This window comes from Hippopotamus amphibius, chromosome 3, assembly GCF_030028045.1.
Source record: "Hippopotamus amphibius kiboko isolate mHipAmp2 chromosome 3, mHipAmp2.hap2, whole genome shotgun sequence".
NCBI classification, from domain to species: Eukaryota; Metazoa; Chordata; class Mammalia; order Artiodactyla; family Hippopotamidae; genus Hippopotamus; species Hippopotamus amphibius.
In genome coordinates this window covers 144935828-144962864 of record NC_080188.1, presented here as the reverse complement: position 1 = coordinate 144962864, position 27037 = coordinate 144935828, and the positions used below count along the sequence as shown (strand labels likewise).

General features: G+C 37.0%; 1 protein-coding gene across 2 annotated transcripts in view; it reads left to right on the top strand.

The window, feature by feature from the left end:
- The window catches only part of LIN9 (lin-9 DREAM MuvB core complex component), a 106931-nt gene that overhangs the window by 15973 nt on the left and 63921 nt on the right, over positions 1-27037 (top strand). For both annotated transcript variants that reach the window (XM_057729605.1, XM_057729606.1), the window contains exons 5-7: positions 3951-4084; positions 6232-6357; positions 12162-12319. In XM_057729605.1, the coding sequence (XP_057585588.1) occupies positions 3951-4084; positions 6232-6357; positions 12162-12319 (418 nt within the window). The remainder of the gene's footprint in view (positions 1-3950; positions 4085-6231; positions 6358-12161; positions 12320-27037) is intronic.

Below are 27037 nucleotides of genomic sequence, written 5' to 3'. Positions count from 1 at the left end.
TAAGTATATTCCTAGGTGTTTCATACTTTTGTTCTTGTCATTTTTGCTGTCATAAGCAGGATATTTATTCTGTTTGATTGTCTAGTCTGTTCTCATTGGTATATAGAAAAGATAATGATTTTTTTAAAAATAGTGACTTTTTTGTATAACAACTTTGTTTTCTCCCACTTTATTAAATTCTCTTATTCTTTTTAATGATTATAGTTGATTTTCTTGCATTTTCTGGGAAAGTCATATCACTCGCAAATAATGGTAGTTTTCTCCTTTGCAATTTTATTCTTTTTATTTAATTGGCTAATTCCATCAAAACAATGTCAAAAATAAGGGTATAATCAACATCGCATTCCTCACTTTATTGAGAATGTTTTCAGAATTTTAACGTTGAATATGATACTGACTTTTGGATTGGAATGGGGAGAAATGAGTTTTGAAGGTTAAGAAAGTATTCATCTATTTTTGTTTTCTTGGTCCGTATAGCTAAAGGTTTGTAAATTTTGTTGATTTTTTTCACAGCACTTTTGGTTTTATTGATTTTTCTCTAATGGTTTTCTATTTTTTATTTCTATTATTTCTGCTCTAATTTTTTTTTGCTCTAATTTTTATCATTTTAATCCTCTGCTTGCTTTGAGTTTTCTTCACTCTTCTTTTTCAAGTTTCTTAAGGTAGAAGAATGAGTTATTTATTTGAGATTTTTCTTTTTCCTTAATATAAGCATTTACCCAATGAATTAAATTTCCCTTCAAGTACTACTTTAGCTGTATCTTTTAACTTTTGGTATATTGCGTTTTTTCAGTTATTTTGTCTATTTTTATTCCACTGAGTTTTTTTTTTTTAATGGATATTGAACTTTATCAGGTGTTTTTAGCATCAGTGGAGGTGATCATATGATTTTTATTATTTGATTTATTAATAATGGCCGATTACATTAATAGTTTTCTTTTTATTTATTTATTTAATTTTTAAAAAAATTTATTTTATTTATTATTGGCTGCTCTGGGTCTTTGTTGCTGTGCACAGGCTTTCTCTAGTTGCGGTGAGCTACTACTCTTCATTGCAATAAGCAGGCTTCTCATAGCGGTGGCTTCTCTTGTTGTGGAGCATGGGCTCAAGGGTGTGCGGGCTTTAGTAGTTGTGGCACACAGGCTCAGTAGTTGTGGAGCACGGGCTTAGTTGCTCTGTGGCATGTGAGATCTTCCCAGACCAGGGATCGAACCTGTGTCCCCTGCATTGGCAGGCAGATTCTTAACCACTGTGCCACCAGGGAAGTTCCTAATAGTTTTCTAGTTTTCTAATACTGGCCCATCCTTGTGTTTTTTTTTTTAATTTTATGTATTTATTTTATTTATTGGCGCTGTTTGGTTTTCATTGCTGCGTGGGCTTTCTGTAGTTGCGGAGAGTGGGGGCTACTCTTCATTGCAGTGTGCAGGCTTCTTATTTGTGGTGTCTTTTCTTGTTGTGGAACATGGGCTCTAGGTGCGTGGACTTCAGTAGTTGTGGCACGTGGGCTCATTAGTTGTGGCTCGTGGGGTCTAGAGCACAGGCTCAGTAGTTGTGGCACATGGGCTTAGTTGCTCTGTGGCATGTGGGACCTCCCCAGACCAGGGCTTGAACTCACGTCCCCTGCATTGGCAGGCAGATTCTTAACCACTGTACCACCAGGAAAGCCCCATCCTTGTATTCGTAACATGAATTCCACTTGGTTATGTTGTATTTGTTTGATGTTCTGATGGTGTTTTTTAAGCTTTTTAAAAAATGAAATATAATTGACATATAGTATTATAGTAGTTTCAGGTATACAACATGATTTCAGTATTTGTATATATTGTGAAATGGTCATCACAGTAAGTCTAGTCTAGTTAAAATCCATCACCATAATTACAAATTTTTTTTTCTTGTGATGAGAACTTTAAAAATTTGTTCTCTTAGCAACTTTCAGATATATAGCATAGTATAGTCACCATGCTGTACATTACATCCCCATGACTTATTTATTTTATAACTGGAGGTTTGTATCTTTTGACCTTTTTTATTCATTTCATCTGCCCCCCTACCCCTGTCTCTGGCAAACACCAATCTGTTCTCTGTATCTGTTGAGTTAGAGTTTTTTGTGGGGGAAGGGGTTGGTTTTTTTTTTTAAGGTTAAACATATAAGTAAAATTATATGGTATTTGTCTTTCTCTGTCTGACTTATTTCACTTAGCATAATGTCCTCAAGACCTATCCATGTTGTCATAAATGGCAAGATGTCCTACTTTTTTATGGCTAAATAATAATCCATATGTATATGTGTATATACCACATTTTCTTCATTCATCAGTAGGTGCATAGGTTATTTCCATGTCTTGGCTATTGTAAATAATACTGCAATGAACATGGGGCTGCATGTATCTTTTGGAGATAGTTTGTTTTCTGTGGATAAACACCCAGAATTAGAATTGCTGGATTATGTGGTACTTCTATTTTTAATTTTTTGAGGAACCTCCATACTGTTTTGCATACTGGCTGCACCAATTTACATTTCCACCAACAGTTCACAGGGTTCTCTTTTCTCCCCATGCTCTCCAACACTTGTTATTTCTTGCCTTTTTGATAATAACCATTCTCACAGGTGTGAGGTGATATCTCATTGTGGCATTTTTCTGATGATGTTGAGCACCTTTTCATGTACCTGTTAGCCATTTGTGTGTCTTCTTTGGAAAAATGTCTACTGACTGTCTCTGCCCATTTTTTAATCAGGTTGTTTGTCTTTTTGTTGTTGAGTTGTGTAAATTTCTTACATATTTTGGGTATTAACTTCTTATCGGATGTATGATTTGCAAATATTTTCTCTTCTGTAGGCTGCCTTTTCATTTTGTTGATTGTTTCTTTTGTGGTGCAGAAGCTTTTCTGTTTGATGTAGCCCCACTTGTTGATTGTTGCTTCTCTTGCATTTGCTTTTGGTGTCATCTCCAAAATATCATTGCCAAGACCAATGTCAAGGAGATTTTCTCCTATGTTTTCTTCTAGGAATTTTATGGTTTGAGGTCTTACATTTAAGGCTTTAAAGCATTTTGAGTTAATTTTTGTGAGTGGTGTAAGACAGGAAGTCCGTTTTATTCTTTTGCATGTGAAAACCATTTCCGACACCATTTATCGAAGAGATTGTCTTTTCCACATTGAGTATTCTTGGTTACCTTGTCAACTATCAGTTGACCATATATGCATGCATTTATTTCCAGGCTCAATTCTGTTGCATTGGTATAATGTGTGTTTTTATGCTAGTTCCATCGTGTTTTGATTACTGTAGCTTTGTAATATAGTTTGTAATCAGGGAGCATGATACCTCCAGCTTTGTTCTTTTTTCTCAAGATTACTTTGGCTATTCAGGTTTTTTTGTGGTTTCATAACAGTTTTAGGATTGCTTGTTCTATTTCTGTGAAAAATGCCATTGAAGTCTTGATAGGGATTGCATTGAATCTGTAGATTGCTTTGGATATTATGGACATTTTAACAATATTCTTCCAATCCATGAGTACAAAACATCTTTGCAGACATTTAAAAAATTCATACAAATGAGTGATATTTTCTGCATGCTCTTTCTCTCGCTCTCACTCTCTCTCACAATAGTGTCAGAGTCCTTACTGGTCTTTTCTGGCCCAAGAACTCTAGAAATAGTTTCACAAGTACCTTCTTCCTGTATACCTAAATTGAAATTATACTGTAGTGCAAGCATGGTAGGGGCAAATATTTCACCCTCCTTGTCAAAATATGTTATGAAACCAGAGGTTTTAAGTTTGTAAGACGTAATCAGAATGTAAATTTGTTAAATAATAACAAAAATTTCATTTTGTATATTGTTGAATCTTTTTGAGTACTTAACCATAATCTGCCTTTTTACGAATGTATTCAGTATTATAGATGTTCATTTTTACTTAATGGAACTGTAATTAATCTTTTTTTTTATTGTATAGAAATTTACAGCAACAATGTCAACACCAGATAAGAAGGCATCACAGAAGATTGGTTTTCGATTACGTAACTTACTCAAGCTTCCCAAAGCACATAAATGGTGCATATATGAGTGGTTCTACTCAAATATAGATAAGTATGTATCATGGCTCATATCATGAGTATCATTTGAACCAGAAGTTTAAGGTTTTCAAATGTTAAAAGCCTCAAACTTTTCTAAAGATCTATTTTGATTCTGTTTTTTTCCTGAATCTTTTTCTATTCCTCATTCTAGTTTGATCCATTTCTGTTTTTCATAGTTTTCTTCCCCCCCTTGCCCTTTTGGAAGAAATTGTTATACGTTTTTATGAAAAATCAAATGAAGGTATAATCTCCATATTATAATTTATAAAGACTGTGGAGTAGAGATACCCTAAGAACAAAGCACCATTATTTGCAGTGAATGGGACTTGGTTTTTTTTTTTTTTTTTTTAAGCACTTTATTGGAATATAATTGCTTTACACTCTTGTACCAGCTTTTGAGATACACTACAGTGAATCATCTGTATTTATACATGTATCCCCATATCCCCTCCCACCCATCATCAAGTTGATCTCCCTTTGTTAAGGGACTTGTTTTATAAATCCCAAGATTTTATTTATTTATTTATTTAATAAATTTATTTTTATTTATTGGCTGTGTTGTCTTCGTTGCTACAAGCGGGCTTTCTGTAGTTGCAGAGGGCAGGGGCTCCTCTTCGTGTGGTGCGCAGGCTTCTCATTGCAGTGGCTTCTCTTGTTGCGGAGCACTGGCTCTAGGCACATAGGCTTCAGAAGTTGTGGTGCTCAGGCTCAATAGTTGTGGCTTGTGCGCTCTAGAGCACAGGCTCAGTAGTTGTGGCACACAGGCTCAGTTGCTCCACGGCATGCAGGATCTTCCCAGACCAGGGATTGAGCCCGTGTCCCCTGCATTGGCAGGTGGATTCTTAACCAGTGTGCTACCAGAGAAGCCCTATCTCTAGATTTTAAATGCTAGTATTAAAAGAGAAACAGTTATTAATGGTAAAAGTGATTCAGGAAGATTTTTAGGAATCTTTCTATTTGGGTGATGATATACATTTTAGTTATACATAAATGTTTATTTAGAACACAGTAAGAGATTTGGGTGAAATCCAATTATTCAACAACAGAATTTGGGGACTTCCCTGGTGACACAGTGGTTAGGACTCTGTGCTCCCAATGCAGGGGGCCCGGGTCCGATCCCTGGTCAAGGAACAGATCCCACATGCATGCCACAACTAAGGAGCCCATGAGCTGCAACTAAGGAGGCCACTTGCCACAACTAAGACCCAGCACAACCAAATAAAAATAAATAAATAAATATTAAAAAGAACAAAAACAAAAAAACAGAATTTATTGAGGAAAAATTCTGACTTCTCATCCACCACAATCTAATCTTATCTAATCCATGCCAGTCAGTGGTGCTTGCTTTGCTGACTATTTATTTCCTTTCTCTGCTTTCACCATTTTTCTGCTCAGAACCTTGTGAATCTCATGAGCATTCATATTTAAGCCCAAGACATGCATGTGTCATTGCTAAGACTGGTTCCTGGTTTCCCAAACTCATGAATAAAATTTTTTTAAGCTCTTTATTGGAGTTTAATAGCTTTACACTGTTGTGCCAGTTTCTGCTGTACAACAAAGTGAATCATCTGTATTTATACCTATATCTCCATATCCCCTCACTCCCACATCTCCTCCCCACAATTGCTTTATTCTTGTTTGCAGATTTTTTCATAGGCTTAAGCAAGCTCTCAGGGTGTCCTACTAGGATCTGAGTTCTGGATTTTCTAAAAACTAATCTAACCCTCTAGAGCTCCCCCAGTTTTCTAAAACTGATTTAATCTCAAAGAGAACTCCTTGGTGATGGTATTACCTTTGGGACAAAGATCCTTTGTAGCTAACATTGTTTATCCTCACCAGGTATAATGATAGTGCCAAGGTAGCCTCCGGAAGGATAGACTCCTATAGGAGATTTGTAACGAAGATCAGTGCATCCTGGAATCTCAAGCATAGACACTATTTCTTGAGAAACTTTTATACATTATTTGTTTCATAAATGCAAAGGATTTAGTTTAATTTTAACACTTGGAACTTGTGCCTGTTTTGTGTATGTCTGGGTAGAAGTGAAAGTTTGGCATCTTGTGATTAATATGTTGAAAATTGGAATGCATACTTTGAATTTTATGTCTCTTAAGGAACACATTGTTTATTAACTATTAAAATACCATTTCTGTTTTACAGACCGCTTTTTGAAGGTGATAATGACTTCTGTGTATGTCTAAAGGAATCTTTTCCTAATTTGAAAACAAGAAAGTTAACAAGAGTAGAATGGGGAAAAATCAGGCGACTTATGGGGAAACCACGGAGGTAAAAATAATGTTTTTATTTAAAGTAAAATTAATAAATTAGTTGGTAGTATCATTACCATATTGATTTTTTCATCTTCAAAAGGTCTAGTACCAAAACATAACTTTTCAGAATAATTAATTATATGTTAAATATTCTATTGACCAACATTAGTGTAGGTGCTTTTTATACTTATGCAACTTATAATTAAATGCACAATTTCATTTTTGTTCAGATCACAGGCTTTGAACATAATTTTGTTATATTATCTATGCCCCACTATGTTCCAAAAAATATTTAAGAATGCACTAAAAAGCATTTAATGAAGCTATAAGCTTATACATACGTTATTACCTTTTGTAAAACTCTCTTTATCGCCTCAAGAGCCTTTCCGCAAATGCATGTTTTACTTTATATAAAAACAAATCAAGTGAATATGTCCAATATGTTACTTCCTGAGAATTACTTTTCATGTCAAACTGCTTCTCCTTTTCTAGTGTTACCTTGCTTTCTTAACACATCAGAAAACCTTATATTACTTTTGAGTGAAATTTTGCAGTATATGAGATCATTAGTTCCCATATTATGTCTGTCTGCCTAGTAAAAGCACATATAAGACTTTTTCATTTTGAATGGTGGGGAAATTCAGGGAAGACTTGGAAATATACAGTGACTTGGACGAGTAGACATGGAATTTAGTTTTCATGGTTTCTATAGATAGTAATGAAATTCATGGAGAACTTTTAATTGAACTGGTAATATTTTATTCCTTGTATTGAAAGATGACATTGCTCTGATGTTTTAAATATTTCCCTCATTTATAAGAACAAATTAAAATGTGATATGTTAGTGTGTGTTTCATACAGGTGATTAGGCCATTTGGGGACTCTCTGCTGTGATTTTACATGTTTGAGTAAATAGAGCCACACTGTTTCTAATTATTGTCAGAATGAGATATTAGTCACTATTTTATTATTTAGTTATAATTCTGCAGTTTATCATCATATTGCTCTTGTTAATTTATCCTCTATTATGTTACCATAACATTGTTGAATCTTATAGTCCTTTACTTCATCAAGGTAAGTTAATATTTGAAATGAAGTCCTTATTTTCTATAAAAGTTTATAGCTTTTCTTTTCTCTGAGGAAGTTGAGGTACACTACAAATTATTGATACAATATACTTTTTCAAACATCCTAAAAAAAAAGTAAAATAAAATACCAGGAAGGAACTTAACAGGAAATGTGCAGGATACAAATGAGGAAATGGGATGACATACATGATCCTTGGATAAGGATACTCAGCATTCTAAAATCAGTCCCAATAAAAATACTAGTAGGTCCCCCCACCCCCTGCTTTTTAAATTTTAAACTAGATCAACTAATTCTAAAATTCACATATAAGAGGAGAAATCAAGCAGGAAGATCCAGGAAAATTCTGAAGAAGCAAAGTAATAAAGGAAGACTATGTAGTATCATACATATGTATGTAGTATGTATTATTGGATATTAAAATAGATATAATGTGATCATAATCAAAATGGTATTGTAATGGTACATGAATAGAAAGATGAATTAGAAAGGAGAGAAAGTCCATGAAACTAACACAACATAAAATTTAAAAAAAGAAAAAAGAAGGAAAATCCAGATAGAATCAAAGATGTCTACAGGAATTTAATACATAATAACAGTTGCATCTCAAGCACATAGGGGAGAAAGGGGTTAAATCACTTATTTAATGGATATTGAGGCCACTCTGAAGCAATCTAAGAAAACATAAGTTGATTTCATACCTCATACCTTACACTAGGGAAGATTTGAAAAGGATCAGAGATTTACATTTTTAACATGAAACAGTAAAACTACCAGGGGAACCTGTAGGAGAGTTTTGCTTACTCTTGAATTGGAGATTTTTCTAACAGGCCCAAAAGCTAGGAACCATAAGAGAAAATATCAATAAATTTGACTTCATAAAAATAAGAACATTTTGCGTTGTCCCCCGACGAAAAAGAAACCCCATAAACAAAGTCAAAAAATGACAGAAGTATTTATAATTCTTATCACAGACAAAGGACTAATTTCCAAATATGTGAAGAACTATGTATGAATAACTCAACCTATAATAAAAGTATGTTTATATAGACAATACATAAGAAAGGGAAAAGAAATGGCTCTTGTAAACAGATGAAAAGAGTTCAGTCTTACTCATAATGAGAAACATAAAATCAAAATACTGTTTTTTAACTATCAGATCAACAGAGTTCATAAACTTTTTTTTTAATTTTTCTTTATTGGCTGCATTGGGTCTTCATTGCTGTGCATGGGCTTTCAGTAGTTGTGGAGAACGGCAGTGCACAGGCTTCTTATTGCGGTGGCTTCTCTTGTTGAGGAGCATGGGCTCTAGGCACACGGGCTTCAGTCGTTGCAACACGTGGGCTCAGTATTTGTGGCACACGGGCTTAGTTGCTCTGTGACATGTGGGATCTTCCTGGACCAGGGCTCGATCCCGTGTACCCTGCATTGGTAGGCAGATTCCTAACCATTGCGCCACTAGGGAAGCCCCATAAAGTTTTAATATGTTGGGTTGGCAGTAGTGTGCTGAAAAAGTCACTGTTGGTGGTGAGAGATTAAATGTATATAACCTCTGTGGAGGGCAGTTGGTTATATCTGTCAAATTTACAAATTTTTATACCCTTTGACCTAGTACTTCTATGAATTTATATCACAGAAATACTTATAATGGGTAAAATGACATGTACAGTATTATTTGTAGAAGCAAAAGATTGGTAAAAACCTAAGTGTCCATAAATAGAGGAATGATTAATTAAAGTATGGTACCTCAATATAGTAGAAAACTCTTAAATCATTTAACTTAAAATCAGAGGAAGTTGGACTTCCCTGGAGGTGCAGGGGAGTTAAGACTCTGGGCTTTCACTGTAGGGGTCATGGGTTCAATCCCTAGTTGGGGAACTAGGATCCCACATGCTGTGAGGTGTGGCCAAAAAAAAAAAAAAAAGTCAGAGAAAGTTTCTTAGGTACTGATATAGAAGTGATTGCTAAGCTACTTTAAGAAAGCAAAATACACAACAGAGCATATTGTAGCTATTTGGGAAAATAGGAAGGGAACATAAGCATTTTTTGCTTGTGTGTTCCTAAATTATCAATGAAGAACATATAGAAAACTTATAGGCATGATCCTCTGGAAGATAGGAAACTGAGGGACAGATGTATTAGAGTTGTCAGTGCCTTTTGAACCTTTTAAATCAGAAGCCTATGAAGGTATTAACTATGCAAAAATACTATTTAAATAAAGTTTGATTGCTGAAAGTGTATATTATATACACAATGTATGAAGAACTCTGAAGATTCACTAATAAGAATCAAACAGGGGAATTCCCTGGTGGTCCAGTGGTTAGGGCTCCACGCTTCCACTGCAGGAGACCCGGGTCTGATCCCTGGTTGCGGAACTAGAATCCGCTTGCCGCACGACACAGGGTCCCTGCCCCACTCTCCCCCCACCAAAAAAAAAAAGAACCAAACAACCCATTTAACAAATTGGCAAAAGATTTGAATAGATGATTCACCAATGTTATAAGAATAGCAAATAAAACAATTGGAGGATATTCAACATAATTAATCATTATAAAAATGCAAATTAAAGCCATGGTGTTGAAGATTTATAAGACTAAGCATATCAAGTGTTGGTGAGGCTGTGGGGAAACTTGAACTCTTATACACTGCTGATGGGAATATAAAATACCACTTTGAAACAACTGTATGACAGTTCCTTTCCTTCTTTCTTTTTTTTAAAAGATTTAATTTTTTAAGAGTAGTTTTAAGTTGACAACAAAATTGAGAGAAAGATACAGAGATTTCCCATTTACTGCCCCCACACATACATAGCCTCCCCCATTATCACCTATCCCTGTCAGAGTGATACATTTTGACAGTTGATGAATCTGCATCAGCACGTTATAATCACCCAAAGTCCACAGTTTACATTAGAGTTCACTCTTAGTATTGTACATTCTATGGGTTTTGACAAATGTTTAGTGACATGTATCCACCATTATAATATTTTACAAAGTATTTCCACTGCCCTAAAAATCCTCTGTGTTTGACCAATTCATCCCTCTCCCCATCCCCACAACTGCTGGCAACCACTGATCTTTTTATTGTCTTCATAGCTTTGCATTTTCCAAAATGTCATATATTGGCTACATAAATGTAGCCTTTTCAGATCGGCTTCTTTCACTTGGTAATATCCACTTCAGGTTCCTCCATGTCTTTTCATGGTTTGATAGCTCATTCTTTTTAGTGCTGAGTAATCTCCATTCTCTGGATGTACCTGTTTGTTTATTCATTTACCTACTGAAGAACATCTCAGTTGAGTCTAAGTTTTAGCAATTATGAGTAAAGCTTCTATAAACATCCACATGCAGATTTTTGTGTGGACATAAGTTTTAAACTCATTTGGGTAAAAACGAAGGAGCACAATTGTTGGATTTTATAGAAAGAGTATATTTAGTTTTGTAAGAAAATACCATACTGTCTTCCATTTTGCATTCGCATTAGAAATGAATTAATTCCTGTTGTTCCACTTCCTCACCAGCATTTGAAATTGTCTGTGTTCCAGATTTTGGCAACTTAATAAGTGTGTAGTAGTATCTCATCCTTGTTTAATTTGCATTTCCCTGATGGCGAATGGTGTGGAGTGTCTTTTCATACGCTTATTTGCCATCTTTATATCTTCTTGGGTGATTTTTGGATTATTTCCTTAAAGTGTTAAATACACATTGAGCATATGACCCAGCCATTCCACTACTTTAATCAAGAGAAATGAAAGCATATGTTTGTACAAAACCCCACACACAAATGTTCACATCAACTTTGTTGTAGTAGCCAAAACCTGGAAATAACCCATAAGTCCACTAACAGATGAATGAATAAACAAATGGTGATACATCCATAGAACAGGATGTGTCACAATAAAAAGAAATGAACCGTTGATACATAAACCAACATGGATGAATCTTAGAATAATTATGCTGAATGAAAGAAGCCTGGCAAAAGAGTATATACTAGATGATTCCATTTATATAAAACTTTAGAAGATAGAAACTTTAATACAGAAAGCAACTTAGTGATTGCTTGAGAAATGGGGGTATAGAAATGGGAGGAGGCAAAGGAGGGATAGTAAACTGGCACAAGGAAACTTTGGAGGACTGATTGATGTCTTCGTATGTTCATTATCTTGACTGTAGTGATAGTTTTATGGGTGTATACTTCGTAGCATGAAAGCTATGTTTAAATACCTTTGGTTCATCCTAGAATTTTAAAATAGAAGTAAGGCCCTCCCTAAAGATGAGTGTATTCAGTATTCATACTTTAAGACAGGAAATATGATTAAAAGTTTACACAGTGGCAAGTCTCATCTTTAATCCCTATATTGATATGCTCATGGGGTCACAGGGGAAATATCATGTTCTTTTGAATAGAATATTGAAATTGAACTTTGTTCTGAAGAGGAGACCTGGGATTCAGATGCACTTTTTTCAAAGGATGGTGAACAGATGGATCCTCCTGTTTTGTAGGAAGGAATAGTCCAGACTTCTTATGTATCTTTCAGTCTTGTAAGGTCCTGTTTTTGAAAAGACATAAAGGTAATATACTTTGAAGAGAGAATTATTATTTCTAAGAACCTATTTTTAAATATAGTACTTAAAAGAATGAGAAGAATAAAGGGAGCAGTGAGATGGATGGTCTGACTTAAAGTTTTTATATAGGACAGTTATCAGTTTATATGATTTTTATAATTTATTCTAGATGTTCTTCTGCATTTTTTGAGGAAGAGAGATCAGCATTAAAACAGAAACGGCAGAAAATAAGGCTCTTACAACAAAGGAAAGTTGCGGATGTTTCACAATTCAAAGATCTCCCAGACGAAATTCCTTTGCCCCTGGTTATTGGAACCAAAGTTACAGGTAGGTGAAGATAAGCTTATTACTATTTTGACTTGCAGTTTTTCACCAAGATAACATTTATTAGAGAAATGGGTTTTACATTTAGAAAGCTTAAACTGTAGTTCTTTAGCAGTATTCTGTAGAGGTTACTGTTTCTTCATCTGTGAAGTCTGTTTTTTAAAGAAATTGGATAAAAGTGTACCTGTTCAAAACAATATCTACTACAACATAAACTAAAGCAAACTTCCACAAAGATGAAATTTAAAATACGTGTAAATGCTTAAATTTTAAAATTTTTTAATTCTATTTTTGCATCTACATCATTGATTTTCTTCTCTTAGCATTTTTACCTGGTTAGTTCACAAACACCATTGTTTTTGTGATCTTTGGGCTTAGAAATACTCCATTCCTAATGACTGAATAAAACTAAATTATTCAGTACGTAGTTTGCTCAAAACTTTGTAAAGGTGTAAATTCTGTCAGTTCGTAGGTAGTGATTCTGTATGTTCACTTCAGTTATAACATTGAGGGAAATTACCATGAAAACCTCAAGTTTAAGTTAATCCTTAATAATTTGGTGATCTAAAATTACCATTTATGTAATACAAGAAATAACAAGGTATTAAGTGGGCAGGTAGGGTAGTAATAATATTGAAAGAGTTTGAAAAATGGTTTGATTAATCGGGGAATATTTTCTGGATGAAAGGGAAGCTTGAATTACATATTTATATTATTTTTCTCTGGATATAAAAGTGGTACATGTTTCCATTATATTATAAAAATGGATAATGAAAGGAAAGGTAGATATTAGGGAAAAGACTGTATTATGCATTTGAAATGCAGTTGGAAAAGAGAAGAATGCATTTAGTCATCACCTACCATGTATAGAAGTTATAGATGATATATGGTCTCTTTCTTAACACAGTGTGGGAGTGGAGATGGAGTGAGGGAGAGAAAGCATTCCTGAAAAAATATATTAGTTCTAAAAACTCCATATCAATAAGTACAGATACAAAGTCTACAATATAACTACTATTCAGAGAAATGCTGGCATAAATAGAGTGACACATAGACCCAATTAGGAAATCCTTAAAAGTTAATTGCTCCAACATTTAAGGATTGGCAGTATTATTTGATAAGACTGAAAATTTTACAGAGGGTCAGTAAGTAGGTACTCTTGTTACAATGCAGAATAGGTGAGACTGGATGTGTCAAGATGAGAAAAGCTTATAGGAATCAACTTCTAGAGCTTTTGAAAGTTTCTATTTGGTTTAGAGGAGGTGTCAGTATATAATAAGAAATTATTAAACCTGTGAAGAAGCATAAAAACAGGTTCTGTAGTCAAGACCAAAAGCGATCAATAGAAATAGATCCTTGGATGACTCAGATATTGGAGTTAGTTTCAAAATATCTGTTATAAAACATGTTCAAAAATATGGTCATAATTAATGGGGACATCACAGTAGATAAATGGAAATTACTTAGATAAAACAAATTTAAAATTGAGAAGTATAGTTTCTGAAAAGAAAAATTCTGGATGGGCTTAAAAGCATATTGGAGGACTTCCTAGGTGGCACAGTGGTTGAGAATCCACCTGCCAATGCAGGGGACACGGGTTCAATCCCTGCCCTAGGAAGATACCACATGCTGCGGAGCAACTAAGCCCATGCGTCACAACTATTGAGCCTGTGCTGTAGAGCCCGTGAGCCACAACTGTTGAGCCCATGTGCCACAACTACTGAAGCCCACATTCCTAGAGCCTGTGCTCTGCAACAAGAGAAGCCACTGCAATGAGGAGCCCATGCACCACAATGAAAAGTAGCCCCCACTTGCCACAACTAGAGAAAGCCCGTGTGCAGCAACCAAGACCCAACATAGCCAATAAATAAATAAATAAATAAATAAATAAATAAATAAATTTATTTATTTGTTTTTTAAAAAAAGCATATTGGAAACAGCAAAAGTGAGGGTCACTGAACTTCAGAATAAATCAACATAAATGATCCATTGTGAAAACGTGGAGAAAAAGATGGAAAAAACGTTAATTGAGCCTCAGAGACCTGTGGGACAGTATTAAGCAAATAACACATGTAATTAGTGTCCTTACAAGAGGAGATGCACAATGGCCTGTATTAAAAAAAAAAAAGACAAAAGCATCCTTCTGCTGTGGTGGGCTGACTATTTTGTGGGCAGTCTGGTAGGTGTGGTTGGCCCTCCTGCTGGTTGGTTGCTAGGCCCTGCTTTGTGAAAGGCTTCTGTCTGCAGGTTGGGGCACAAGGTGGCTGGTTGCAGAAGTGGGTGGGGGGTCCTGGGACGACTGCTGGCCCATTGATGGGCAGAGCTGGGTTTGGGGTGGGTAGTTGCAAGCTGGGGTCCCAGGTCTAGTGCTGGTGGATGGGCCACTTTCTGGCATGACTGTCTGTGGAGGTCCAGCATATCCCAAAGCTGGTGTCAGCCCACTGGTGAGTGGAGCTGCATCCTGGGGCTGCTGGCTGAGGGGTCCAGGGTGTCTAATGGCTGCTGTCAGCCTTCTGGTTGGGAGGCCAGAGCCTCCAGTATTCCCTGGGCTAGTGTCCCACGACTGGTGGACGGGGCAGTTCCTGGGGCAGCTAGCTGAGAGGCCCAAGGTGTCCCAGAGCTGGTATTAGCCTCTTGGTGGACAGGGCCAGGGCTCAGTGGATCTTGGGGCTGGTGCTGGCCGGCTGGTGTGTGGACTGCATCTAGACATAGCCGACTGTAGGGTTGTGGTTGTCCTGAAGCTGGTGTCCACCCAGTGGTGGGTGGGACAGGGCGCAGAGGATCAGGTCCCCACGCTAGTGCCGGCCCCTTGGTAGGCGGAGCTGGGTCTTGGGTTCTCTGGCTGCAGGGCCTGGGACACAAGCTGGTGTCCACCCACTGGTGGGCAGGGCCCAGGCCCACGGAATCCCCAGACTGGTGCCCATGCACTGGTGGATGAGGCCAGTTCATGGGGCTAGTGCTGGCTCACTGGCAGATGGATCTGGTCACAGAGTCTCTGGCTGTAGGGCCCTGGAACTTCCTGAGTTAGTGTGTTAGTCTTTGGTGGGCAGGGCTGGGGTCCAGTGGCTGGTGCCTGCCCAGTGGTGGGTGAGGCTGATCCTGGGGCTAATGCTGGCTTACTTGTGAGCAAAGCCAGGTCCCAGGATCTCTGGTGCAGGGCCCTGGGGGTCCTGGGACTAGTGAGGCGTGTTGGTGTCAGTGGCCAGTCCTGAGCCCTCTGATGGATAAGTCTAGGTCCTGAAGCTGTGGCCTCAGGGGCTCCCAGCTCGCCAGCTGGTGAGTGGGGCTGTGTCCCCGCCCAGCTAGCTGCTTGGCCTGAGGTGTCCCACTGCTGATGCAGACAAGCTGGTGGGTGGGGCCAGGTCCCAGCCCTAATAAGCTAGAGGGAGGATTAAAAAATGGCCCTTGCCAGCACCAATATCCTCATGGTTGAACAAGCTCCCAGAAATGGCTGCCACAAGCATCTGTCTCCCCTCGGTGAGCTCCACTTGGCTCCTGCCTCTCAGGGAGTCTCTCCAAGGTCAGCAGGTGGGTCTAACTGAGGCTTTCTTTGGGTTACTGTTTCTGCTCTGTGTCCCAGAAATTGTGAGATTTGTGTGCACCCTTTAAGAATGGAGTCCATTTCCCACAGCCTTCTGGCTCTCCCAAATGTAAGCCCTGCTGACCTTCAAAGACAAGTGTTCTGGGGTTTGTCGTCCTAGCGCAGGATTTCCAGTTTGGCAAGCCCCATGTGGGGTTCAGATCCCTTGCTCCTTGGGGAGAACCTCTGCAGTTGTTATTATCCTCCCCTTTGTTGATCACCCTTGTGGAGGTATAGTTCTTGGCTATACTGTGTCTCTGCCCTTCCTTCCTGTCTAGCTGTGATTCCTTTATATCTTTAGTTGTAGAAAATCTTTTTTTGCTTGTCTTCTGGTCTTTCTCATCAGTAGTTGCTCTGTAAGTAGTTGTAATTTTGGTGTACCGATGGCAAGAGGTGAGCTCAAGGTCTTCCCACTCCGCCATTTTGGCCATCTTCCCCAAATACGATTAAAAAAAAAAAAATGTAGAGATCCACAGTACTCTAAACCCCAAGCTATATAACCCACATGTATACAAAACCCATAATTAGACACAATACAGAAAAAATACAGAGCAAATCTTGAAAGGATTCGTAGAAAAACAACATATGAGGAACAGTGATACAGAAAGCAGCTGACTTATTGTGGGAAAAGAACACTAGATGCTATGTCAAATGAAATTTTCAGATTAAAGGGATATGATACCAGATGGAACCTTGGCTACAGAGTAACAGCACCAGAAATGGTAAATATATGTGTAAAATGGAACTGTTGTGTTTCAAGTTTCTTAAATTTGTTGTGAGAGCATACAATATTAACCGAAGTAAAGTGTAGAAAGTGAAGAGTGACTATTATAATCCCTAGAATATTGAGGTTCAGAAACCTTAGTGTGCATCAAATCACCTGGAGGGCTTTATAAAAGACGGACTACTGGCCCCCACTCCAGAGTTTCTGATTTAGAAGGTCAGGGGTAGGGCCTGAGAATTTGCACTACAAAAAGTTTCCAAGTGTGTTGATGCTGCTGGAGTGGGGCCATACTTTGAGAACTAGTAAAGGAATTACTTTTTTTTAATTTAATTTTTATTAAGGTAACATTGGTTTGTAACATTGTAAGTTTCATGTGTACATTATATTTCATCTTCTCTTTACACTACAGCATGTTCACGACCAAAAGTTTAGTTTTTGTCTCTCATCATACAGTTGATCCCCTTTACCCATTTCACCCTCCCCTGTCCCACCCCTTCCCCTCTGGTAATCACTGCTCTTGTTTTGTGGCTGAGTAGTATTCCATTTATGGTAATCACTACTCTTTTTTTATAGTGGAGTAGTATTCCAGTGCATGTGTGTGTCTGTATGTGTAGCATATCTTTATCCATTCATTCATTGATAGACACTTAGGTTGTTTTCATATCCTTGGCTATTCTCAGTAATGCTGCTATGAACATAGGGGTGCATATATCTTTTTGAATTAGTGTTTTTGCATTCTTTGGATAAATACACAGAAGTGGGATAGGTAGATCATGTGGTAGTTCTAGTCTTAATTTGGGGGGGGAATCTCCATACTGTGTCTCATAGTAGCTGCACCAATTTACATTGCCACGAACAGTGTATGAGGGTTTCCTTTTCTGCACATCCTTGCCAACCCTTATTTCTTGCCTTTTTGATAACAGCCATTCTAACACATATGAGGTGATATCTCATTGTGTTGGTGTTTTTTTTTCTTGAAGTATAATTGATTTACAATATAGTGTTGATTTCAGGTGTATGGGAAGGTAATTTATATATATTTCTTTTCAGATTATTTTCCATTACAGGTTATTATAAGATATTGACTATAATTCCCTGTGCTATACAGGAAATCCTTGTTGCTTATCTATTTTATGTATAGTTTTGTTAATCCCATACTTCTAATTTATATCCCCCCACCTCACTTTCCCCTTTGGTAACTATAAGTTGTTTTCTATGTCTGTGACTCTGTTTCTGTATGGTATATAGATTTATTTGTATTATTTTTTAGATACCACATACAAGTAATATCATGTAATATTTATCTTTCTCTGACTTACTTCAATTACTTTGGTATTCTCTAGGATCATCCATGTTGTTGCAAATATTTTATTCTTTTTTATGGTTGAGTAATATTCCATTTTGTGTGTGTGTGCTTTATACATATATATATATCATTGTTTTAAATTTATTTATTTATTGGCTGTGTTGGGTCTTCGTTGCTGTGTGTGGGCTTTCTTTAGTTGCAGCGAGCAGGGGCTTCTCTTGTTGCGGAGCATGGGCTCTAGGCGCATGAGCTTCAGTAGTTGCAGCACATGGGCTCAATAGTTGTGGCTCACGGGCTTAATTGCTCTGAGGCATGTGGGATCTTCTGGGAGCAGGGATCGATCCCATGTCCCCTGCATTGGCAGGCAGATTCTTAACCACTGCGCCACCTAGGAAGCCCCTGTCTCACATCTTCTTAAACTAACTGTCTGTTGTTGCTGGGCACTTGGGTTGTTTCCATGCCTTGGCTATTGTAAATAATGCTCCTGTGAACATTGGGGTGCATGTATCTTTTTGAATTAGAGTTTTCATCATTTCTGGATATATACCCAGGAGTAGGATTGCTGGATCATATGATAACTCTATTTTTTGTTTTTTAAGGAACCCCCATACTGTTCTCCATACTGGCTGTACCAGTTTACATTCCCACCAACAGTGTATGAGGGTTCCCTTTTCTCCACACCCTCTCCAGCATTTTTTATTTGTAGACTTTTGATGATTGCTATTCTGACCAGTATGAGATGATACCTCATTATAGTTTTGATTTGTATTTCTCTAATAATTAGCAGTGTTGAGCATCTTTTCATGTGCCTGTTGGCCATCTGAATGTCTTCCTTGCAGAAATATCTATTTAGATCTTCTTCCTATTTTTTGATTGGGTTGTTTCTTTTCTTTTCTTTCTTTTTCTTTCTTTATTTTTGTTTGTTTGTTTTTGGTAGTGAGTCATGGTTTTGATTTGCATTTCCCTAACAATTAGTGATGAATATCTTTTCATGTGCCTCTTGGCCATCTATATGTCTTCTTTAGAAAAATGTCTGTTCAGCTCCTCTGCCCATTTTTAATTGGGTTGTTTGTCTTTTTGTTGTTGAGTTGTATGAATTCTTTATATATCTGGGATATTAGCCAATTGATGTGTGATTTGCAGATATCTTCTCCCATTTGGTATGTTGTTTTTTCATTTTGTTGATTATTTCCTTTGCTGTGCAGAAACTTTTTAGTTTGATATAATCCCATTTGTTCAATTTTGCTTTTGTTTCCCTTTCCTGAGGATACTATCCAGAAAGATATTGCTCAGTTCAATGTCAGAGCATACTGCATATTTTTTTTCTAGGAGTTTTATTGTTTGAGGTCTTGCATTCAAGTCTTTAGTCCATTTTGAATTGATTTTTGTATATGATGTGAGGTAGTGGTCTAGTTTCCTTTTTTGCATCTGGCTGTCCATTTGAAGGAATTAGTTTTAAAAAGTGTTAAGAGGTATACCTAAAAAGCCAATCAAGAAATTAAATTTGACATACTAACAAATACTCAATTAAGTGAAAAGATGACAGGAAAGAAAGGACAGAGGAGTAGAAAATAGCAAGATGGTACACTTATATCTAGCCCTTTTAAAATTATATTAAATGTGAATGAACTAAATACTACACTTAAAAATTAGAGATTATCAGACTGGATTTATTTTTTTAAAAAGTCATACTCAACAACAGTTAACCATTGAACAGCATGGATGATGCCTTAGAGGACTGGGATGGGGAGGGTGGGGGGGAGTCGAGTGAGGGAGGGAATACAGGGATATGTGTATAAAAACAGATGATTGAACTTGGTGTACCCCTCCTCCAAAAAAAAAAGTCATACTCAACTACAGTTAACCATTGAACAGCATGGGTTTGAAGGGTTTGAAGTGTGTGAGTCCATTTATATGTGAATTTTTTTTCAATAAATGTGCTGGAAATGTTTCGGAAATTTGTGACAACTTGAAAGAACTTGCAGATGAATTGTTTAGCCTTGAAATATTGAAAAAATTTTAAAAGATATGTCATGAATGCCTGAGATATATGTAGACAGTCTATTTAATCATTTACTACCATAAAATATGGTAGTAAAATTTGTTAAAACTTACTCCCACAAACACAGTTTGTACATTTGCCATTGAGAGAAATATAAGCAAACATAAAGATGCCATATTAAATAATAACTTCATAAAATTAATGGTAGTGTACACTGTACTACTATAAAAATTTCATAGCAGCCTCCTGTTGCTATTGCAGTGAGCTCAGGTATTGCAAGTATCTGCTTAAAATGCTGTATGACAGTAATCACTTCTGTGTGATCAGTTTGTCTCCAGTAAATTGCATACTGCAGTAAAAAGTGATCTCTTGTAGTTCTCAAGTATTTTGCATTGTGTTTAGCCATACTATATATCATGGGGCCCATATGAAGTGCCACAGTGATGCTGGAATTTCTTTCAAGAAGCAAAGTCATGACATTACAATAAAAAGTTGAATTTCTTGATATGTACTGTAGATTGAGGTCTACAGCTGTGATGCCCACTATTTCAAGATAAATGAATCCAGCGTAAGGACCATTGTAAAAAAAAGAAAAGGAAATTTGTGAAGCTGTAGCTGCAGCTGTGCCGGCAGGCATAAATACCTTGCATTTTTTTTGAAATATCTTTCTATCTCATAATGAAAATACAGCTTTTATATGGGTGCAGGGTCGATATAAGGAAGGCATACCTATGGACTCTGATATGATTTGAGAAAAAGCAAAGTCATTATATGACAACAAAGCAAAAGGGAATGAAGGATCTAAAGCTGGAGAATTTAATGCCAGCAAAGGATGGTTTGATCATTTTAAAAAGAGGTTTGGCTTAAAAAATGTCAAAATGACAGGAGAAGCAGCTTCTGCCAACCAAGAGGCAGCATACAAGTTCCCACATACCATTAAGAAAATCATGGAGGAGAAAGGATATCTGCCGAAACAGGTTTTTAATGCAGACAAAAGTGCCCTATTCTGGTTTTAAAAAGAAAAGAAAAAAAAAAGCCTTATTAGTAAGGAGGAAAAGTAACCACTAGGATTTAAAGCTGAAAGGAATAGGCTAACTGCTGTTTCTGCAAATGCAGTTTGGTTTATGATCAAGACTATGCTTATAGGGCTTCCCTGGTGGTGTAGTGGTTAAGAATCCACCTGCCAATGCAGTGGACTCAGGTTCGATCCCTGCACCAGGAAGATCCCACATGCTGCGGAGCAACTAAGCCCGTGCGCCACAACTACCGAGCCTGCGCTCTAGAGCCCTTGAGCCACAACTGTTGAACCTATGTGCCTAGAGCCCGTGCTCTGCAACAAGAGAAGCCACTGCAATGAGAAGCCTGTGCACCGCAACAAAGAGTAGCCCCCACTCACTGCAACTAGAAAAAGTCCGTGCGCAGCAACGAAGATCCAACGCAGCCAATAAATAAATAAGTAATTTATTTTTAAAAAGCTTCTAACCACGGAGTCTTGAAGTGAAAAAACAAACACCAGCTGTCAGTCTTTTGGTTGTACAACAAGAAGGCCTGGACAACAAAAATCCTTTTTCTGGATCAGTTCTATTGCTGCTTTCTCCCTGAAGTCAAGAGGTACCTTGCCTTTTAAAGTTCTTTTGATATTGGACAATGCCCTGGCTACCCAGAACCCCATGAGTTCAACTCCAAAGGCACTGAAGTGGTCTACTTACCCCCAGACACAACATTGATAATTCAGGCTGTAGCCTTAAGTACCTTTAAGGCTCATTACACATGGTACTCTATGGAAAAGATTGTCAATTCTGTGGAAGAGAACCCTAATAGAGAAAACATCATGAAAATCTGGAAGGATTACATCATTGAAGATGTCATTGTTATAGAAAAAGCCTGATAAAGCCAGTCAAGGAAAGAGATTGTAGATATCGGGGGAAAAAAGTTGGGGTGAAGGGTTTTAAGACATGGATATTTTCGAGAGCTAATACACACCACACCAGAGGAGTTAACAACAGAACTTGATGGAGATGAGTGCTCCTGAATCAGTGCCAGACAATAAGGAAGACATAGAAGAATGCAGTACCGGGAAACAAATTGAAATTAGACAACTGGGGAGAAGGCTTTCAATTTTCAAGACTGCTTTTGCTTTTTTTTTTTTATAGCATGGACGCTCCTATCATAGGGTCACTGAAATTAAAGCAGATAGTGGAAGAAGGATTGGTAGCATATAGAAACATTTTTAGAGAATGAAAAAGCAAAAAAGTCAAGTAGAAATTATGATATATTTCCATAAAGTCACAGTACATGTGCCTGTCTCTCTTCCCTTCCCTTCCACCTCCTCCACTTCTTCCACCCCCAAGACAGCAAGACCAACTTCTCTTCCTTCTTTTCAGCCTACTCAACATGAAGATGATGAAGGTGAAGAGCTTTATGATGATTCATTTCCACTTAATGAATAGTAAATAATCATCATACCATACAGTTAATAAACTTATCTATTGTGTACATGTGTGTCTTCTTGAAAAATTCCAATAACTTTATGAGATATATTTATGTCATGATCATCATCATCATCATCAACATGACCTAAGTATTCACCATGTGGAATATTGCATGCAGGATTTGTATTGAATCAGTCTCCCAAGGCAATAGAAGCAAAAGTGAAAATAAACAAATGGGACCTTATCAAACTTACAAGCTTTTCTACAGCAAAGGAAACCATAAACAAAACGGAAAGACAGCCTACAGAATGGGAGAAAATATTTGCAAATGATGTGACGGGCAAGGGCTTAATTTGCAAAATATACAAACAGCTCGTACAACTCAACAACAAAAAAACAGACAACCCAACAGAAAAATGGGCAGAAGACCTAAATAGACATTTCTCCAAAGAAGACATACAGATGGCCAGCAGGCACATGAAAACATGCTCAACATTGCTAATTATTAGAGAAATGCAAATCAAAACTACAATGAGGTACCACCTCACACCGGTCAGAATGGCCATCATTAAAAAATCTACAAATAGCAAATGGTGGAGAGGATGTGGAGAAAAGGGAACCCTGGTGCAGCTAATGTGGAAAACAGTGTGGAGGTTCCTCAAAAAACTAAAAATAGAATTGCCATATGATCCAGCAATCCCACTCTGGGCATATATCTGGACAAAACTATAATTCAAAAACATACATGCACCCCTGTGTTCATAGCAGCACTATTCACAATAGCCAAGACATGGAAACAACATAAATGTCCATTGACAGATGAATGGGTAAAGAAAATGTGGTACATGTATACAGTGGAATACTATGCAGCAATAAAAAAATAATGAAATAATGCCATTTGCAACAACATGGATGGACTTAGAGATTATACTAAGTGAAGGAAGTCAAAAGGAGAAAGACAAATACCATATGATATCACTTACGTGTGGCGTCTAAAGTATGACACAAGTGAACTTATCTACAAAACAGTAACAGACTCACAGACATAGAGATCAGACTGTGGTTGCCAAGGGGATGGGGTTAGGGGAGTGATGTATTGGGAGTTTGGGGTTAGCAGATGCAAACTATTATATATAGAGTGGATAAAAAACAAGGTCCTACTGTATAGCACTAGAAACTATATTCAGTATCTGTGATAAACCATAATGGAAAAGAATATAAAAAAGATTGTGTATATATACATATGTATAACTGAATCACTCTCCTGTACAGTATAAACTAACACAACATTGTAAATCAACTATACATCAATTAAAAAAAAAAAGACTTATATTGAAGGAAGACGCTGAGCTCACCTCCTCTCATGGACACATCAAAATTATGACTATTTACAGAATAACTATTGATGAGAAAGACTGGAATCTACCAGAAGGAACCACAATGAGATGGGTAAGAAAGGTGGAGTTGCTTTATAATCAAGATCCATACCCCCAGGGTGGGCAACCCACTAATGGGAGAATAATTGCAATTGTAGAGGTTCTCCCCAAGGAGCAAGGACAACCAATGGATCACTGAAGAAACCAAAGAAGAAATAAAATACCTGGAGACAAATGAAAACAAAAATAAAACAATCCAAAATCTGTGAGTCATAGCAAAAGCAGTTCTAAGAGAAAAGTTTAAAGCGATACAAACCTACCTCAGGAAACAAGAAAAATCTCAAGCAACCTAACCTTACACCTAAAGGAATTAAAAAAGAACAAACAAAACCCAAAGTTACTAGAAGGAAAGAAATCATAAAGACCAGAGCAGAAATAAATGAAATAGAGACTTAAAAAAAAATAGAAAATATTAATGAAACTAAGAGCTGGTTCTTTGAAAAGATAAACAAAATTGATAAACCTTTAGTCAGACTCCCCCAGAAAAAAAGGGGGCCCAGATCAATAAAATCAGAAATGAAAAAAGAAGTCACCATTGACACTGCAGGAATACAAAGGATCATGAGATGATACTGCAAACAACTATATGTGAATAAAATGCACAGCCTAGAAAAAAACAGACAGATTCCTAGAACTGTACAATCTAAGGCTGAACCAGGAAGAAATAGGAAATATGAACAGACCATTTACCAGTGATGAAGTTGTCAGTAATTAAAAAAACAAAAACAAAGAACTCCCAACAAACAAAAGTCCAATACCAGATGACTTTATATGTGAATTCTGCCAAACATTTAGAGAACAGTTAGCACCTGTCCTTCTCAAACTATCCCAAAAAATTGCAGAGAAAAGAACACTTGCAGACTCGTCCTATGAGGCCACCATCACCCGGCTACCCAAACCAGATAAAGATACCAAAAAAGAAAATTACAGGCCAATATCTGTAATGAACATAGACGTAAAAATCCACAATGAAATATTAGCAAACCAAATCTAACAATATATTAAAAGGATAATACATCATAATCAAGTGGGATTTATACCAGGGATGCAAGGATGGATCAGTAACCACAAATTAATCAGTGTGATACACCACATTAATAAATTAAAGAATAAAAATTATACAATCTTCTACGTAGCTGCAAAAAAGCTTTTGACAAAATGCAACATTCATTTATGGTAAAAACACTTAACAAAGTGGGTATAGTGGGAACATACTTCAACATAATCAAGTCCATATATGATAAGCCCACAGCTAACATTCATATTCAACATTGGAAAACTGAAAGCATTTTCTCCAAGATCAGGAACAAGACAGATGCTCACTCTTGCCTCTTTTAATTCAACATAGTATTGGAAGTCCTGGCCACAGCAATCAGAGAAGAAAAAGAAATAATCCAAATTGGAAAGGAAGAAGTAAAACTGTGACTGCCTACAGATACATAGAAAATTCTGAAGACACCACCAAAAAACTACTAGAGCTCATCAATGAATTCAGTAAAGTTACAGGATACAAAATTAACATACAGAAATCTGTTGCATTTCTATACATTAACACTGAACTATCACAAAGAAAATTAATGAGACAATCCCATTTACAATTGTATCAAAAAGAATAAAATACCTAGGAATAAATCTAACTAAGAAGGTAAAAGACCTGTACTTTGAAAACTATAAGATGCTGATAAAAGAAATTGAACATGGGACTTCCCTGGTGGCGCAGTGGTTGGGAATCTGCCTGCCAATGCAGGGGACGTGGGTTCAATCTCTGGGCTGGGAGGATCCCACATGCTGCGGAGCAGCTAGACCCGTGTGCCAGAACTGCTGAGCCTGTGCTCTGGAGCCTGCAAGCCATGGCTATTGAGCCTACGTGCCACAACTATTGAGGCCCATGTGCCTAGAGCCTGTGCTCCACAGCAAGAGAGGCCACTGCAATGAGAAGCCTGCACACCGCAACAAACAGTAGCCCCCGCTCACCACAACTAGAGAAAGCCCTCACACAGCAACGAAGACCCAACATAGCCAATGGATAAATAAATAAATAAATTTTTTTAAAAAGAAGAAATTGAAGATGACACAAACAGATGGAAAGATATACCATGTTCTTGGATTGGAAGAATTAATATTGTTAAAATGACCATACCACCCAAGATAATCTACAGATTCAATGCAAGCCCTATCAAAATACCAACGGCATTTTTCACAGAACTAGAACAAATAATTTTAAAAATTGTATGGAAACACAAAAGACCCTGAATGGCCAAAACAATCTTGAGAAACAAGAACAGAGAAGGAGGTATCACTCTCCCTAATCTCAGACTATACTGCAAAGCTATAGTAACCACAGCAGTTTGGTACTGGCACAGAAACAGACACATAGATCAGTGGAACAGACTAGAGAGCCCAGAAGTAAACTCACACACTTATGGTCAGTTAATCTACAACAAAGGAGACAAGAATATACAGTGAGAAAAGATAGTTTCTTCAGTAAGTGAGTTTCGTGGTTCTGGGAAAACTGGATAGCTACATGTAAAAGAATGAAATTAGAACATTTTCTTGCACCACATACAGAAATAAACTCAAAATGGTTTAAAGACTTAAATGTAAGACTGGAAACCATAAAACTCTTAGAAGAAAACACAGGCAGGGACTTCCTTGGCAGTCTAGTGATTAGGACTCTCTGTTTCCAGTGGGTTTGAAGTGTGGTTGGAGAACTAGGATCCCCCATGCTGCACAGCCAAAAAAAGTTAAGATCCCTTGCCTTCAATAACTATCCAAAAATAAATAAATAAATATTTTTTTAAATGAAGCTTAAAAAAATAAAATTAAACTACTTTTCTTAAAAAAAAAAGAAAACATAGGCAGAACACAGTCTGTTTTAAATTGTAGCAGTATTTCTTTGGATCTGTCTCCTAAGGCAAAGGAAAGAAGCAAAAATAAACAAATGAGACCTAATTAAACCTAAAAGCTTTTGCACAACAAAGGAAACCATTGACAAAATGAAAAGACAGCCTACTGAATGGAAGAAAATATTTTCAAGTGATATGACCAATAAGGGGTTAATATCCAAAATATATAAATAGTTCATGCAACTCAATATCGAAAAAACTACCTGATTGAAAAAATGGGCAGAAGACCTGAATACATATTTTTCCAGAGAAGACATACAGATGGCCAATAGGCACATGAAAAGATTCTCAACATCACTAATCATCAGAGAAATGCAAATACAATGAGGTATCAC